Source organism: Epinephelus moara, chromosome 16 (genome assembly GCF_006386435.1).
Source record: "Epinephelus moara isolate mb chromosome 16, YSFRI_EMoa_1.0, whole genome shotgun sequence".
Taxonomy (NCBI): domain Eukaryota; kingdom Metazoa; phylum Chordata; class Actinopteri; order Perciformes; family Serranidae; genus Epinephelus; species Epinephelus moara.
This window is the reverse complement of record NC_065521.1, coordinates 28,864,079-28,880,046: the sequence shown is the minus strand read 5'-3', so window position 1 is coordinate 28,880,046 and position 15,968 is coordinate 28,864,079. Positions and strand designations below refer to the sequence as shown.

Genomic DNA, 15,968 nt, shown 5'->3' with positions numbered 1-15,968 from the left:
GTATGGATGTAAAATGGTTGCTGTCATTGTTGTACACCATGACAAACGCATACAGAGAATGAATGCCACAGAATTTTCTTTTATCCACTATAAAATGTCAAATTGCTCACATTTTGCTAACGTTCCACTATTTACTGGAGATATATTCTGCTTCTGCTCTATAACAGTAGTTGCCAGTGGCCTGATTGGCTTGAAACTACTTTAATTAATTAATTCTATAGTATCAGTAATTCATATACTCACAGATACCAGATCCAGCATTTGAGACAGTACCAGAGGCATTTCTTATACTGGTATCGGCATTAGAACAACTCTAATGGCGGTGGCTAGCAGCTAGCGGTGCTAACTCCATAAACAGCGCTAAACAATTGCAACAGTGCTGACAGAGGTTCCACAATGTCAGCAGTAACTGCTGTACAAGTGCAGTGCAGAGCAACCGATATGAGCTAGCCAGCAGGATACACATGTATAGATGTAGATTCCAGGAAGGGACACATCCTCCAAAGTATTTTAAATATGGGCATTTGTTCCCTCCAACAGAAGCATGAAAGTAGCTGAGGACTTTTATCTTGAGAAAAATATACATATATAATAAAGTGATGCAGAAAAATGAGTGCACACATGCACCAACACGCAAGGCTGGACTGGTTTACAACAACAAACCACAGAGAAGCTCAGATTACAACATGCACGGATGTAGCGTGACTTCATTCACTGCTCAGGATGCCATTACTCCACCATATATTTACATAGCTAATAGTGGTTTGCTGCTGCATTAATGCTCTAAATGTTGCATACAGCACCTTTAAGAAGCAAATACTTTAATTACATCACAGATAGGATGCACATTTTGGTGAACATCCCTTTTCAGTGAAAAGCAATGGCTTATAAACTATTTGAAACAGCGTCACATCTTTCTATATGAAATATGTCAGTGCTTGATTAATTGTTTAAGGGTTGTTGTGTTTGCAGCCAGTTTTTGCAGCCTCTGTGATAATGGAAAATAACCACAGTTAACTTATTTTTTGTCGCAATCCGCATTCCACAATAAAATCACATATCCTGCCTTCCCTACATCGGGGGCATAGGCGTAGATTTCACAGGGGACGCAGGGGAGACGTCACCCTCAATATTTAGCACTTGCATGTGTCCTCCCCAGTAAAAACCTGCAGGTAGCGAAGGACTTTAATTTTGACAAAATGAACATTTCCACCATAAATTGATGCAGAAAAAAATCACTAGAAAGCAGGAATTTAAGAGTTTGACGCTTGAAATTCTCTACCAAAGGAGCCCCAAACCCAAACACGAAACTTAAGGAGGCCCTTGACTGTGGGGGGCGTCCTTGTAATGTCCAGTAATAGGCATTGGTGGCACAACAAATATTATCACTTCTGCCTAACCTTGACTGTAAATGGAAAAATGATTTGGTCATATCGACGCCAACAAAAAGCCTTTTATTTAGGGCTTTAATTAATTTGCTGTTTTTTTTTCAGTGAATAATTTAACCAATGAAATATGAGATAAGTGATGGGCCTGGGGGATTTAGAGGCGTTGTTGCACATCATTCCCATCTCTGTCTCTCCTCATTTCCTGTCCTCTCTCTATACCAACAATGGCACAAATCACCTTCACAAAATGTCAAAAAATAGTGACACCCTCTTAAAAGCCGAGGTGACGTCTTCAAAAATGCTTGCTTTGTCCAACAAACGGATAAAAACCATGTAAGACGACACAAAACAGCAAATCCTCACAGTAAGAAGCTCCTAAAAGGACTTGATAGTCGCTTATCAAAATGGCTGCTGATTAATATTCTCCTAATCGTGTCAGCGCTGCAACAGTTTAGTCAGCGTGCTCTCAGGCAGCTGTTAACACATCTAAGACTGAAACTTTAGCACTCCCTTCCTGTGCTGCAGCACTGACGCTGACAAAACCAATTCTCTCTGTTGCAGTGAACATTGAACTGACAATAAATGCATCAGATGACATTTCAATGCACAAATAAGATAAGACAAAGTAGTATAAAGTAGTAAGTATTTTATTTACTTTTCAGGCTTGAATATGTTTCATATGAAAGGCAAAATTAAAATGAATACTTTTCCTCTCCATAGTTTAGGCACATTACAGAAAGGCGTTTGTAAATGAGACTGTCGGTAACAAAACAGACAAGATTGAAGAAAAGAAAAAAGACACTAATGGGCCCTGCACACCCACACAGATGCTCTTCGTTATCCTGGTTGATACGGACCGCTTTACAGGTTTGCTGGGAGTTTACGTTGTCCCGCCATAACCGGTACAACAAACTGAACAGTAGAGTCACATGGTCTTTACATGCTCACACAGTGCTGAGAGGAGGTCCCATCAGTCGAAATAAGTCACAGCACCTGTGTGGGTGCACCGTGGCTGTGCAGGTGCTTGAAGCCCAGCAGGGGAGGTGAAGGATGTGGCGTTAATGTGAAGTGTACATAGACGGAGGCACACAGACAGGTCAGCAATAAGAGCAATGCAGCATTGGAGGGAGAGCTCTCCACAAAGACCATTCATCGACCACAGGAGGGGGGAGAAAAAAAAAAGTGTAATACGGGCGAGCTTTGGGATTAATAATGGGGTGCGAACACAAGATGCTAAAAAAACTTTGAGACCTCAAGTATTCACTCCTGTCCCTGCTTTTACCTTTACTTAAATCATACCATATGGCTTAGGTGTGTCTCAGTGGTCAAACACTGAGTGAGAATACTGAGTTTACATCATATAGTCATCACATACAAGCAGAGAAAACACCGTTTCCGATACGAACCTGGAAAGATAACACCATTATATAAACAAGCTCAGTCTGGGCTCACTGAAGGCCCAGAGCACAGGCCTCTGCCCCCCCACAGGCACCTTTGTCATCCATCCACCACAGAAACACAGCTACAACTAAGTCTGCAGCGTAGACCTGGCCTGCTCCTCTCAAACACGCTCTCACACCACAAACGCAGGAAATGAGAACACCCCCCCCGCACATCTAAGTGCACTGACATTCACCTCAAGAGGAGTCTTAATTAGAGAGTCAACATTTATGAACAGAAGCCAGAATGAAAGTCTGACATTGGGAATGATAACATGTGGCGGCACTCGGAGCCGTCAGCCAGTTGTTTACGCAGTGTCTGCAACTTTGCACATTTCAGCACAAAAACATCACGGGCAGTGGCAATTTGATCGTGGCAGTGTAACTTAAAATCCGCGCAGGTTTCTGGGAAGCAGCTTGGTGCTGTGACAAAACTCCCCCAGAACACCGCGGCAGCACAAACACAAAAGGTCCCTTATGTCTTTGTGGTGCAGCAGAATGCACCAGTCAGGAGTGTATGGCATGCTTTACTCAACACCGGCGATGCAAACCTTCTCACTTGGTCAACAATTTCCTTCCAAACATGGAGAACTCCCGCTGTAGCCATGCTGACAAATAAAAACAAGCTGGCTGCAGCAAAACACCTTTGCTTCTGACCGAAACCACTTCTCAGAGACATCTTTTGAAAACGTTCTTGAATGGAAACAGCAACACTTTTTATACTCACTGCAGCCATAGAGCTGTGTCAGTTAACCTCGATTAATAACACAGAATTACGGGGCCAGAAGTTCTAGTAAGACTTGAAATGTCAGTAAAAAAAATCATGGAAACACAAGGCTGCAAAGTTAATCGCATAATTGTATTACAAGCTTAATTCCCATTACTATAGGCGGGGGTGGGGGAATCAATACAGCATAGTGTCGCAGTATTTTGTGTGGCAATACTGTTACTTTCTTCTCCTATATTAATTATTGATAGTGCAAATACAAATTAAACTTTTGATAGCCTACTAGAAGAATTAAATCAATTGCTTTTTGAGTCGACTAAATAAATTTTGCTGCAATAAAAATGACTAAATTGAGATGAACAGACCGAAAACTGTCTTATTTGATGAAAGAGACGTTGACAAAAGTTGGGGACATTCTTTGCTGTTAAAATATATTGCAAAATATGTTATCACGATACTCAGCATATCGCGAAACATTTAAAATTGCAATTTCAGAGCCTGGTGATTGCCACGCCTAATACGTACACTGTAAATGAAAATGTTTTCAAATGTGAGTACAGTATCGTGCTCCTCAAACCACTTTGTTAATCCCAAAACTGATCAAATTATCCAGCACAGTAATGAGTATTAGAATTGTTAGCTGTAACCTTGCAGCCGTATGAACTATCCCTTATTTGACAGAGCTGTGTTGCTGTGGAAACGGCCCGTCAACATGTTCGTAGGTAAAACAAGCAAGAAAGGGGATAAAACTGAACACAGTTATCACTCACACTCGAGGCTACAACCTCATCTGGGGTCGACATGTATCCCTGGTCCTGCGTTATCAGACAGTGTGGTGTTAGACCTTCTACAGACATGATGGATGTGGAGTAAGACGATTGAGGGAGACAGAAGTTTTGAATGTGTTAGACTGGCTTGTAAAGGCGCCTGCGATGCAGGAAAATGGAATGATGTGCAGTTATTTGGAATGTAAGTTAGAAATAATAAAAAGAAGCCTCTGTGTGTGTGTGTGTGTGTGTGTGTGTGTGTGTGTGCGTTCGTGTCTGCCTACGTAACATATGATGCTGGCAGCTCTCTCGCTGCTTCCGACACAAACAGTCTATGACTTCTTCCTGATGCCTTCAAAAAAAAAAAAATAATAATCAGAATAAAAAGAATGAAATATTCCTCCAGACTCGGGGCGTTTGACTGGAGGCGCTTAATTTCCTCCACAAAGCAGAAGAAGAGAGAGACATTAAAATAGCCGTAGAGAGCCCTCGTGTTTTACACATATACATTTAAAAAAAAAAAAGAAGAAAAAAAAAAAAAAAAGTCACATTATGAATGTTTAAAGGTTTAAATAATAATAATAATTAAAAACATGGAGACAGGAGCTCTTTGAGAGCAGGTCAGCTGCTGTTCTCCGGCCAACAGCACAGCAGGAATAAATACATATATTCATATACGCCTAATAGAGAAGTGCGAAGAAACTTAACCGGGAAACAGTTTCAAACTGATACCTTTTTATAACTCTCTCTCTTTCCCTCTTCTCAGCCTCCACATTAAGCAGCTGTTGTGCACACCTTAAACACAAGAGAGGACAACCCGCCCCGCAAAACAGCCAGTCCAGAGCTGGAACTTTTTCAGCCTTGTCCTCCTGTGAATGTCCCGTTTCTTCTTCCTGTCCGCGGCGGTCAGCTTCCTCTCAGCGGCCCTCCCTCTCCTCTTGTGTCCGAGTCCCTCCTTCTCGTCAGGCGAGTGGTGAAGAGGCTGGGCGGCTGGGCGGGAGGGGACAGAGAGGGAGAGAGGCAGAGAGAGAGAGTGGAGGGTTGGGGNAAATGCGTCCTGATTGGCTTGGACTTAGACACGGTTCTCTCCGCCCACTCTGGTCCTCCGCAACATCCTGAGGTAAAGACAAAGACAGGAGGATGTCTGGAATCTTCTACTGCTACAAAACTCACAGCACAGGCATGAAAAAAACCCAAGACGCTGCACATTTACCTTGTCTGTCTGTTCTGTGGGTCCATGTGGTCCAACAGTGCCTCCTGGGACACCCTGAATTCCTCCAGAGGGGACTGGTAGCGGGACTCGAAGGAGCCCTCCCTCCCCCTGTAGGCCATGGCCTGGGCCGGCGACTGGGGCACAGGAGACATGTTGGAGGAAGTCGACGACACCGAGCCCAGTTCCCCCAAACGTTCCCGCCCTGCTTGGGCAGATGCTGACACTGAGGTTGCCCCGACTGGAAGGAACGGGCTCAGGACCTCTCCGTTTTCATCCTGAGAGAACGATGAGGGCAGAGAAACGTACCAAAGCGTCAGCTCCACGGGCCTCTATTGTTCTGAGTGTTCATGCTCTCATAGATAAACTCTAACATACGGCCTCATTTTAAAGGATTAGTTTAGCATTTTCAGAAAATATGCTTCGCTATTTTGCAGAGTTAGATGGGAAGATCAATTCCGTAAAGCTGGTTAGCTTAGCTTAGCATTAAGACTGGAAACAGAGGGAAACAGCTAGTCTGGCTCTGTCCACAGACAAAGACTGTTGCGTCACCTCGCGTCACCTGTGTCCCTGCCAAAATGTTGCACTTGAACACACTGTAAAGACTACAGCCAGCGGCCAACAAGCACATATGTTCTGTGCCTGCGGCGGTAGTCTGTCTGTGTCATTCCAAAAGGGAAACCACAAGTCTGACGGGACGGATTCGGGATGCTAGTTATCCGGTTAACATTAACAACATAACCTGATTTAATTACATTTCTACATGTCAGGGATATAAGAGAGGACCACAACAGCTGTAATCCACAAGCTTGGGTTTACATTTTCACCGACGCCACAGTGCGGGGCTTAAAAAAGGCAGAGTAAAGAACAGCAGCTCACCCTGCCCCTGATGATGTCCATGTGGACTAACAGAGAAGCCAACTCCAGATCCTCATTGAAGCTGTTCTTCAGAGGTACTGACCGGTAACCTGGTGTCACAACAAGAGAATCTTATCACAGCGCTGATTTGCTGCTGGATTTTAGGTCATGTCAGAGAGTCACATTCATGCTGCGTGTACCTGTCTTGAGGCTGTGAATGGGGAATGTGGCCTGAGCCAGGAAGTTTTGGTCATTGAACATGTCGATCTCGTACACCACAAAGCGCAGGAAGGCGAAGGCAGAGTTGCAGACCGTGAACTGGAATGGCTTTCGGGGCCACGTGGGGTTCAGACCGTTGTCAGCTGGAGACGACAAGAAGAAGACGGAGATGAGAAACGTACGATATGTATGTGCACTACTGGTCTTGTAACCAGTAACAGCAGTGTGAAAACTACTAGGGATGTGCCGACCAAGTTTTTTTTGCCACAGATCCCAATCCGGGTCATTTAATTTTGCCGATAGAGTCCCGATCCAGTACTTCTATTGTCCTAGATAATTCAGCTAGCCAGCGCACACTACAATTAACCAAATTTACACACTTGACAATAGCTCTGTAAAGCACTCAGACCATGCCATTTTTTTTAACAAAATAAAGTATAAATAACAAACCCTCTCTTTAATCTCTTTGGCCTGTTACCTGTCTTGGGGTAATTTCTCTCCCTTTAAGAGCGTATTCTCCGGTGTTTTTTGCAGCCTGTGTCCGTTACCTAAATAAACTGTATTTTGTTGAGTATTTATTTTCATTGTCTGCACATAATACATTTTTCTAAATGTTGTTTTTGCCTGCGGGGCTTTCGTTGCACTTGTCATGTTGTAGTGAGTGTGGTCGTTGTGGGTTCTGCACCACTGTCCGTCTCTCCTCGAAGCAGGGCAGTGAAAAAACACTGTCATATTGCATTTTGCTGTTGGTTATGGTTTGTGATGTCTCGCAGCAGGCGGGGCTTAGACTGGAGGAGAGACGGAGAGTTGGCGAATTGATGACAGCTGCACTCATCGCGTTGCTGTGCATGAAAGCCTCAGTGAAAACAGCAGCTGATGTAAAACAAAGGATCAAATTGGGGTCCATACAGCTCAATATAGCTGATTTTGCCTTGTCTTAATGTTGGAAAAACCACAATGCAGGAGAGATAACCGTAAGTAAAACAGCAGAGAAAAACTCACTCATTATTTCAAAACTTATACCTAAAAAAAAACTCTAAACATATCACTGTAAAAGGCTCAGAATCAGCTGTCCATAGCAGCACACCCTCATCGCATTATGGATAATGGTGAGAATGCCTCAACTTCTGCTTAACAGGCTAAATTTTCTTCACTGAAAGCTCAATGATCTACTTGGCATGCAGTTAAGACACAAAGAAAGAGACTCTATAGTTGAAGAAATGCTGCCAATGTCGATACAATCACCATCACACATTACTTATTATTGAATACAGCAATATTATAATTTTAAGAGAGTATAAGTGCAAGTACATCATAGTTGTGTTTCTTCTTGGGCTAAACCCTGATGAGAGCTGTGTCAGAGTTTCCTCCAGCATTTTCTCTTTGTATTCCCACGCATGGCTTTGTTGTTTGTACAACTTCCTGTTTTTCTAGGACCAGGCAGGAAATTACATGAGGGTTATGTATCCAGTATCCAACGGCAGCTACTCATTCAGTTCTGGCAGAGTGTCACTTCGCTGGAGGACACACCCATGGTTAAAATTAGAGCAGCGCTCACCTTCTGAGTCAGTTTTTTGCTTGGCACTGTCGTATTCTGCCCCGCACACCTCGATCTCGATCAAAGGACAAACTATGCCACGCCCGTGCTTGGGCAGGTGCCGGGCGCCCAAAACCTTCAGAGGGGAGGAAGAGGAAAACAGGTTACTACTTTTAGATCTTATCACTGGTTCAAGCACATGAATACAGACACGTACACTGTGTGGTTGTCGAAGTCTTACACTGTGGGCCTCAACCCTCAGACAAATCTGAGACAGCTGCACCCCACAACTACGCTGTTACAGAGTCATATACTCAGCTGTTTCCTTAGATTTGTTACATCTCGACAAATTGGCATCAATTACAGCATGCTGAAGACGCTATTAGCAGTTCCTACATTACTTTGATCCTAAAGAACACTTGTTTCTGGAGTTATGAGGAGAGTCTTTTCTATGATTTTTAAAGGACAGGTTCATTTGCATTCTTTCACGGGCTTTTCGAATGGAAACACCCACTGAAGCCGTTACATCACTCTTCAAAGCCACCCGACTCCTTCCACAAACAGTCATTTTACCTGACAGAACGAGGAAGCTGCAGCCTCAACTGGTTTGTTTGTTTGTGTTACTGTGAATTTCAGATCTGAACTAACGTGCCATCCACAGCAGTACACTGCATAGCTTCCATGCCGATTAGTGTGTCAGAAAAGTACAGCTAATTTGGAAGAATGATAACACACAGTCCTCACAGAAGGCTTGGCTCAGTTACAAGGAAGTACATGAGGGGCCTAGGGATGCAACGTCATCAGGGCACGGTCACACATGCACAAAACTTGACTCATACCCCCTTATATTCAATGCAAGCAAAGGTGCGAATACGACATTTGCTTCTGTGGCCAAGCAAACCTGCATCTTTGCATTATATGAAATTCAACTTTGGTGAACTTTGGTGAAGAAGTATGTGTGGACGAGACATTTTTGACGTGTCAAACCAACTGATACTGTGTGATATCGGCCATAAATAGTTAACCCATTCGATTAACAGGCCAAATTACCAGCCAAACTACAATAACCACCTTCCATTGTTTTTAGCACGCCCTCATACACATGTGGCTTTCACCTCATGCAGTATCTTTGCCTCACATCTCTTTGTGCCCCCTCCCTTCACCTCTACCACGCCCGCTGGACGACGGAGGGGGAGCACCTCCCCTCTGCACTACAGCATCACACATGCATACACACAGTCTAATCCTCTCTTTACTGCACCTCGATCTCTAGAGTGACTTGTTCGAGGCCTCGCAGCGTATGTCTGTCGAAGGGATCAAAGGTGTCGTCCCTCATGATGGGCGGCTGAAGGACGTAGCCACTCCTTCCGTTCAGCATGAACAGAGCCTGGTTCATCTGCATGGGCTTGTCTGCACGTTCGGGAAGGGAAAAAATGTCAGGAAGAGTAAGAAAACTACGGAAGACGAGAACGATCTTTGTTATATCGAGATAACGAAATAATAAGTCGTTATCACGACATAACAGCGCACAAAAAAAAAAAAAATACATGGCCGTTCTCATCTTCCGTAGAAAACAAATATATTCTATATTATTTTATCTGCTCCAACAAGAAGGGAGATACCTGCTGTCTGGAAGTTGAGTGCCACCAGCTGGGACCCACAGAGCCACATGGGCAGAGGGTCGTAGTTCGACGAGTCTAGTCTCTGGCCTCTGGGGTAGATTCTGGACAGCTGCAGTCGATTGTACTGCAGGAACTTCTTCCCCTTGATCTTGTTGACGTACTTCTCTGCCTTGGTTTCAGGGAAGGATGACATGTCCCTGAAACAGGCCCGCTCTGTGCCAATCTCTACAGGAGGCAGAAAGAAAAGACAGACCTGACCTACCTGTACTGATACTGGACATGTGCCTATTTGTAGCATGTCATAGGTATGAAATCTCTGCTTCTGTGTGTGATAAACTGTAACCCTTACTGTCTTCATCAAACGGCACAGGCCTACAGTAGATGACCAGGTCGGATAATTCCAGTGCAATCTTCTTCCTCCTCTCCATCATCTTCCCCTCCTCCAGCTGGGCACAGGGACACAAACTTTAAAACACAGCTGCTCCGACAGTAACACACATCACTTCACATCGCTGACGCTAACACTAGCCTGAAGCTTGTTCCTCCCCTCAACAACTACCGCTCAGGTTGTTGTACAAAGCAAAACAAGACGGCTTCCAGGTGTGAAACTGTGTGGTGAGTCTGCAAAATGGCATTCCTGAAAAACACCATATGTGTTCACTGCTCAGTCAGTGCTTCCTAAATACAGGTTGTGGGTATTATAGGGCAAACACAAGTCATGACTGGCTCTACGAACCCACAATGTGGCATGAGCATGATACGAGTCCTGGCCTGCATGTGATTTACATTTATTTACCTTGGCCTCTGAGGTCATTGTGACCTCGCGGATCTTGAACACCCATTCCTTGAGTTCCTCTTGGCTGCTGGCAGCAACGTCCAGCACCGGGCCTGTCCGCATGGAGGCGTTGGGCACCAGGGAGAAGACATGAGGCCTGCTGCCCTTCCCGTCAGGACGCACAACTGAAAGGAAAACAAGGGGAAGTGTTAAAAAAAGGGGCAGAAAATGAGTAATGAGGAGCACAAACACAGGTTTCCAGACTGTGCCACAAACCAAAATGTCAAATAATTTTAATTCAGTTTCATCTGTCAAAATGAGGTCAAGTTTCAGTCAAACGGTAAGAAAGACAAGCATCTAGTAAAATAGAAAAACATTGTGCACACTGTGACCTGTATGGACTTCACTCACTGCCGTCAGTTTAATTTATAAACAACTGTTAAATTGTTGTTTATAAGAAATTATTTGGAAAGTCTGAGACAGTCTCTCTCTTTTTTTTTTACTTTAATCTTTTCTCACTTAAGATGTTATCAAGTTTTCGCAGAGGTATAGACAGAGCAGCACAAAAAAAATACAATAACACACACAAGCCAAATAAAAATATAACTCAACAATGAATGGTTGTCTAGTTAGGCATTCATTTCTTTGGTATCATGTCTCACATAAATGTTCAGTTTTTTCCACTTCTTTTTAAACGTATTCTCTTTGACTCTCAAAACATATGTCAACTTTTCCATAACTAAAATGCCTTGGATAGTTTCCAGCCAGTGTTTCCTGCTACAGAGCATTTATATTCAGCCAATGTCTGGTGACGGCTTTCTTACTTGCTGCAAGTAAAACTTTACTCAAGTAGGTATTTTTTCTGCCATCAAGTCCCCGAGATACATCACAGGGCAGGTATTGGGATTACACATCCTAAAATATTTTTTGTTTGTTTTGTTTGTAGTTTGTACAGTTCCAGAAAAAATGTGTGTGTGTGTGTGTGAGTGGTCAGCCTCTGATAGTGTTTGTAGCAAGGTGCCTGCTTTTTTGGGTGTTCCAGCAGTGAGTAGTGAGTTTGTGGATGTACACAACCTACTCTGCTATTTGAATCTTTAACTCTGCTTCCTATTTTCTTTCATGTGTAACGTTGAACCCCCCCTTCTTGTGTTTTAAACATCTTAGTCAGCTGTTATCTGATTAGACAGGTTTTAAAAAAGGGTCATATGCAAACAGGATTTAAGTTCAAATGATGTGAACTTTGAGCCCGGCGACGACTAATGTGCAACATAAACAGCAGCCCTGTCTCAAAGTTCAGCGTCATCACTTTCTTCACAGAAAAACAATGGGCTTCTGCTGCTCTGATTCTGCCAGTGGTCATGTGAAGGAAGCTTCGGAACAAAGTGTTCAAGAAGATCTTTCCCCATACAACCACTAGATGGAGCCAAAAGCCCGCCAAAAGCTGTGAGGACAACAGGCTCAGGTATTAAGGGTGGTTAGCAGAGGCCACAACAATGCATGACAGCATGTGCCAACACTAATGGGTGCGTATTGACTGAGCTGGAGGATGTCAATAAAATACCAGATACAGAGCTGTAAGAAAAGCAACAGTGATAATAAAACCAAATGGAGAAGAATTAATAATAGAAGAGGCTGATAGCGGAAAAAAATGACGATAAAGAAAGTGGTGACAGTGTCAATTAAAATCAAAGAGGGGAGAGATTATGTGCATGCAACAACCAGAAAAGGAGGTTGCCCTGCAGCAAGGTGGCTGCCTGCTCTGCAGCCCCGCAGCACAGAGTCAAACAGGAAGTGGAGGGGCCGCTCACCAATCTGACAGGAAGACACGTCCACACTTCCTCTCAGCAGATCTCCCAGAGGGCTGTTTTCTGTCATCTCCTGCTTGACAGAGAAAAGGAGGATTAGGTAAGAAATGCTACCTGTTTTGAAGCCATAAACCAAACTGACAGGTGAGTGATGGGACCCAAACTTCCTGCGGAGGGTGAAGGTGCACTAACTTCATTAATACACTCTTAGTTGGTGGGTTTGATACTCACAGTTCTATCAGGCTCCGCCGCTGATGGACTGACCTCCTCTACATAGTTAGCAGGAAACCACAGCTGCTTCTTCCCTCCACAGTCACCCTTCCACCTGAGAGATGACAAAAAAAAAAAACACGGTAAAGGTGATACATCACACAATGGCCATAAATTGATGCCAACATCCTGTGTAATTCACCCTGTCATTAGTCTTCACTCTCTCTACCTAAACAAATATGATTCGTCTAAATGGATAATTAAGAGCTACTTTGTGAATAAATGCTATGCAAGTCACTCACCATCCTCCTTCCTGTTTGTCCACATTAGTGATAATGGCGTTCTTAACGAAGGAGAGCTCGTCATCTCTCTGGGCTTTATACTCGTACATGGCTTTCACCGTGCACTGAGAAGACAAGACAGAAGGCTGTGACACACACGTTCATCGTCTTCACTTTATGCATACTGGACACTAGGGGTGGGAATCTACAGGCACCTCGCGGTTCGATTCGATGATGATTCAGAGGGTAACGATTCGATAATAAAACGATTATCGATGCATGTGTTGGTCAGCCGGTTTACATGCTGATCGCTGCTCCTCTCATTAATATTAGTCTCTGGGTGATGGCGTAACTAAGTATTTAAAATATACTTATGAAGATGAATTAGTACAAGTTAACTTTAGCCTGTCCAGGTGCTACGCTGACTTCACAGCTGAGTTCAGCCTCTTTTGTTCCGTCAACATGATGTTATTAACAAACATTTACATAATTATTGACATTTGTGAATCGATGCCGAATCATCCATGTACACATCGCGATGCATCTAAGAATCGATACTGGACACTCACCTTAAATGTTGGCATTTGGTTGGCCTCCACGTAAAAGCCCGGATTCCTTCCCTCGTACAGTGATCCGTAGTCTGGCTCCTATTGGACAGCAGTGTGTGTGTTAATCAGCTCTTTCGCAAGGCTGCAGGGGACTTTTACCACAGAATGCAAACTACAGACTTTTTTTCCCCACACAAACATTACATTAATTTCTGTTAAGTGTGCCATTGTCTGTAAAACCGTACTCACATCAGTGCCTATCTTCTCCAGTGTGTCCTCATTGATGGGATACCGCAGTTTCATTTTGCGGTACAGAGGGTGCTTCTCATAATAGCTGATGAGATCTACCAGGCTGTCAAACTCTGAGGTGCCCAGCACCACGGTCTGACCCTCCTGCTGCACACGACAGTGCTTTATCTTTCCCTCGGCCCTGAGGAGTAACCACAGACGAGATATCAATAACTTTGCCTTCACATGAATATTAATTCAATTCAATTTTATTTATAAAGCCCGATGTCACAATTAACAATTTGCCTCAGAGGGCTTTACAACATACATCCCTCTGTCCTTTGGACCCTCACTGCGGATAACGAAAAACTCCCCAAAAAAAACCCTTAACGGGGGAAAAAAATTAATCCTCGGGAAGAGCAACTGAGGAGGGATCCCTCTTCCAGCATGGATAGATGTGCAGCAGTTGTGGTGTGTATTGGTTATGCTAATTCTGTAATCCACAGTTGGAATTCCTACTTGTAAACTCAGCAGCAAATCAATCCAACTTAAAGAAGCAGTAGTCTGACATCACCCAACAATGGCAGTATCCATTGAAACGCAAATTTTAAATGGTAACCCATCGACTGAACGGCAACGTACAGTATATTTACCTATATTTAATCAAAGTAATACATACTTTGATTATAGTAAAACCTGTTCAGCATTTAAACTGGTGTCAAAATATGACACCAGTAAACAATCTCTGAAAGCTATCATCTCTGTCACGGTCGGAAGTTGAACTGAAACTTAACTGTAAATGTAGAATTTTATACAGTTCATAACCATTTTCCTTTGCCTTCAGACATCCTTGCACGTGAAAAGGAAGTTAGACGTAAATGGCTTAGGATATAAACAAGTATCACTTAATGAGGGGAATAGGACAGGAAGAAGTTACCTGAAGGAAATGGCAAACGAGTTGGGTTCCGCCCTCTTCCTCACGAGGAAAGCCCCGTCACGAGGTACCCTCATCAGCATGTTTTCTGCTTGGCTCCTGGACAGGTTGGCATGGTACCATCTGCGATGAACAACAAAACACAGATAGACGGCAGATAATTACAGCTTGAGCTCACAGTTTCACTTCACATCCATAATTTCAAATTCTTCCTGATCTGTGTAAAGCTGCTGGAGACTCACTCTTTGCTCTCATGAGCATTGGTCTGAGGCACCGGCTCAGTCAGCTTCATCTCAAACTCGTTGCAGCGCAGCGCCACCTGCTGGTAGTGGTTGATCAGGGCAAAGAGCGTGTCGAATACCAAGTTGTCAGTCAGGTAGAACTTGGGGCTGCCTGCCTCCTGACGCGAGTGGATACGACAGTGCTGCACCCGCCCTGAACGCCTGGTGCAGAAATGGGAAACAAAAAAATTGAGCAACCAAAAATCTTAAAAACCTTTATGTTAAGATATTTCATAAGCTTTCCTACTAAAAAACAAACTCCCCTTGTTAACCTCCAACATACTGCCCTCTGAGCATGGTTTCCATACGTTGTGTTTAAATCACATACATGCTGATTGATTAGCTTTAGCTCCACTCACTGGAGCCATTTCATTAGCAGCCAGAAAATGAATAATTACACTTCAGACCGTGACAACAACCCCATTCAATCAATAATGGAGAAATTGACACTGATTGATCCGTCAGTGTGTCACTGTTATTTGCACGAGGTAAGCCTACAGAACACACGGGAGAGTTTTCCACCAACACATCAGTGTGCAATAGATAAGGCTGCATACTGACAACAATTTAAATATTTTAATTATCATGATGAAATGTTACTGTTAACACTTTTCTGTTGTCAAAGAGAATGTGGATGTCCAATCAGCATTGATGGTGACTGTAGTCGACTGAAGCAATAAGTTCCTCAGTGCATGTCACATTGAACTAGAAACCTGAGTGTGCAGCTTCAAAATCAGTTTTATCCCTGCATCCAATGCCATCATTTGACGTGACAGTGAGGTAGATGGAGACAAGGACAAACTACAAGTTGGATTTTGCCTCCTCGTAGACATGGCGTGTGCTCTACAAACAGCACTTTCTTTTATCTTCACTTGTATTGCAAACTAGCCACGTTTCCAAAAGCGAAGAAATGCTATATGATATGAGTACAGAGGATGTTATGGATACATTTTACAGTGTACATCCACAAGGCCATTCATAACGTAGAATCAGGCCGGCTCAGACCAGGGTCTGACAACAACCCAGCTGTGCTCCATTGACTCTAATGCAGTCGCTTCAGATTTCCTTCATTTTCAGGCTGGTTTTGTGGATTTGGAGCTAAATGTTGTGCCTGGGGCACGTCGTGTATTAATGATACT

The 15,968-nt window shown here is 43.6% G+C and overlaps 1 protein-coding gene across 1 annotated transcript in view; it reads right to left on the bottom strand.

Annotated features, from left to right (window-relative positions):
• Positions 1 to 5,369: 5,369 nt before the first annotated feature.
• Positions 5,370 to 15,968, bottom strand: part of plcg1 (phospholipase C, gamma 1) — a 32,960-nt gene continuing 22,361 nt past the window's right edge. Inside the window, exons 18-33 of the mRNA XM_050064532.1 lie at positions 14,791 to 14,991; positions 14,552 to 14,671; positions 13,636 to 13,816; positions 13,408 to 13,485; positions 12,860 to 12,963; positions 12,579 to 12,672; positions 12,351 to 12,420; positions 10,564 to 10,727; positions 10,117 to 10,213; positions 9,768 to 9,992; positions 9,407 to 9,555; positions 8,167 to 8,281; positions 6,590 to 6,751; positions 6,411 to 6,499; positions 5,535 to 5,809; positions 5,370 to 5,436 (exon numbers count right to left, since the gene is read on the bottom strand). Coding sequence (XP_049920489.1) covers positions 5,394 to 5,436; positions 5,535 to 5,809; positions 6,411 to 6,499; positions 6,590 to 6,751; positions 8,167 to 8,281; positions 9,407 to 9,555; positions 9,768 to 9,992; positions 10,117 to 10,213; positions 10,564 to 10,727; positions 12,351 to 12,420; positions 12,579 to 12,672; positions 12,860 to 12,963; positions 13,408 to 13,485; positions 13,636 to 13,816; positions 14,552 to 14,671; positions 14,791 to 14,991 — 2,167 coding nt within the window. The 3' untranslated portion in view covers positions 5,370 to 5,393. The remainder of the gene's footprint in view (positions 5,437 to 5,534; positions 5,810 to 6,410; positions 6,500 to 6,589; positions 6,752 to 8,166; positions 8,282 to 9,406; positions 9,556 to 9,767; positions 9,993 to 10,116; positions 10,214 to 10,563; positions 10,728 to 12,350; positions 12,421 to 12,578; positions 12,673 to 12,859; positions 12,964 to 13,407; positions 13,486 to 13,635; positions 13,817 to 14,551; positions 14,672 to 14,790; positions 14,992 to 15,968) is intronic.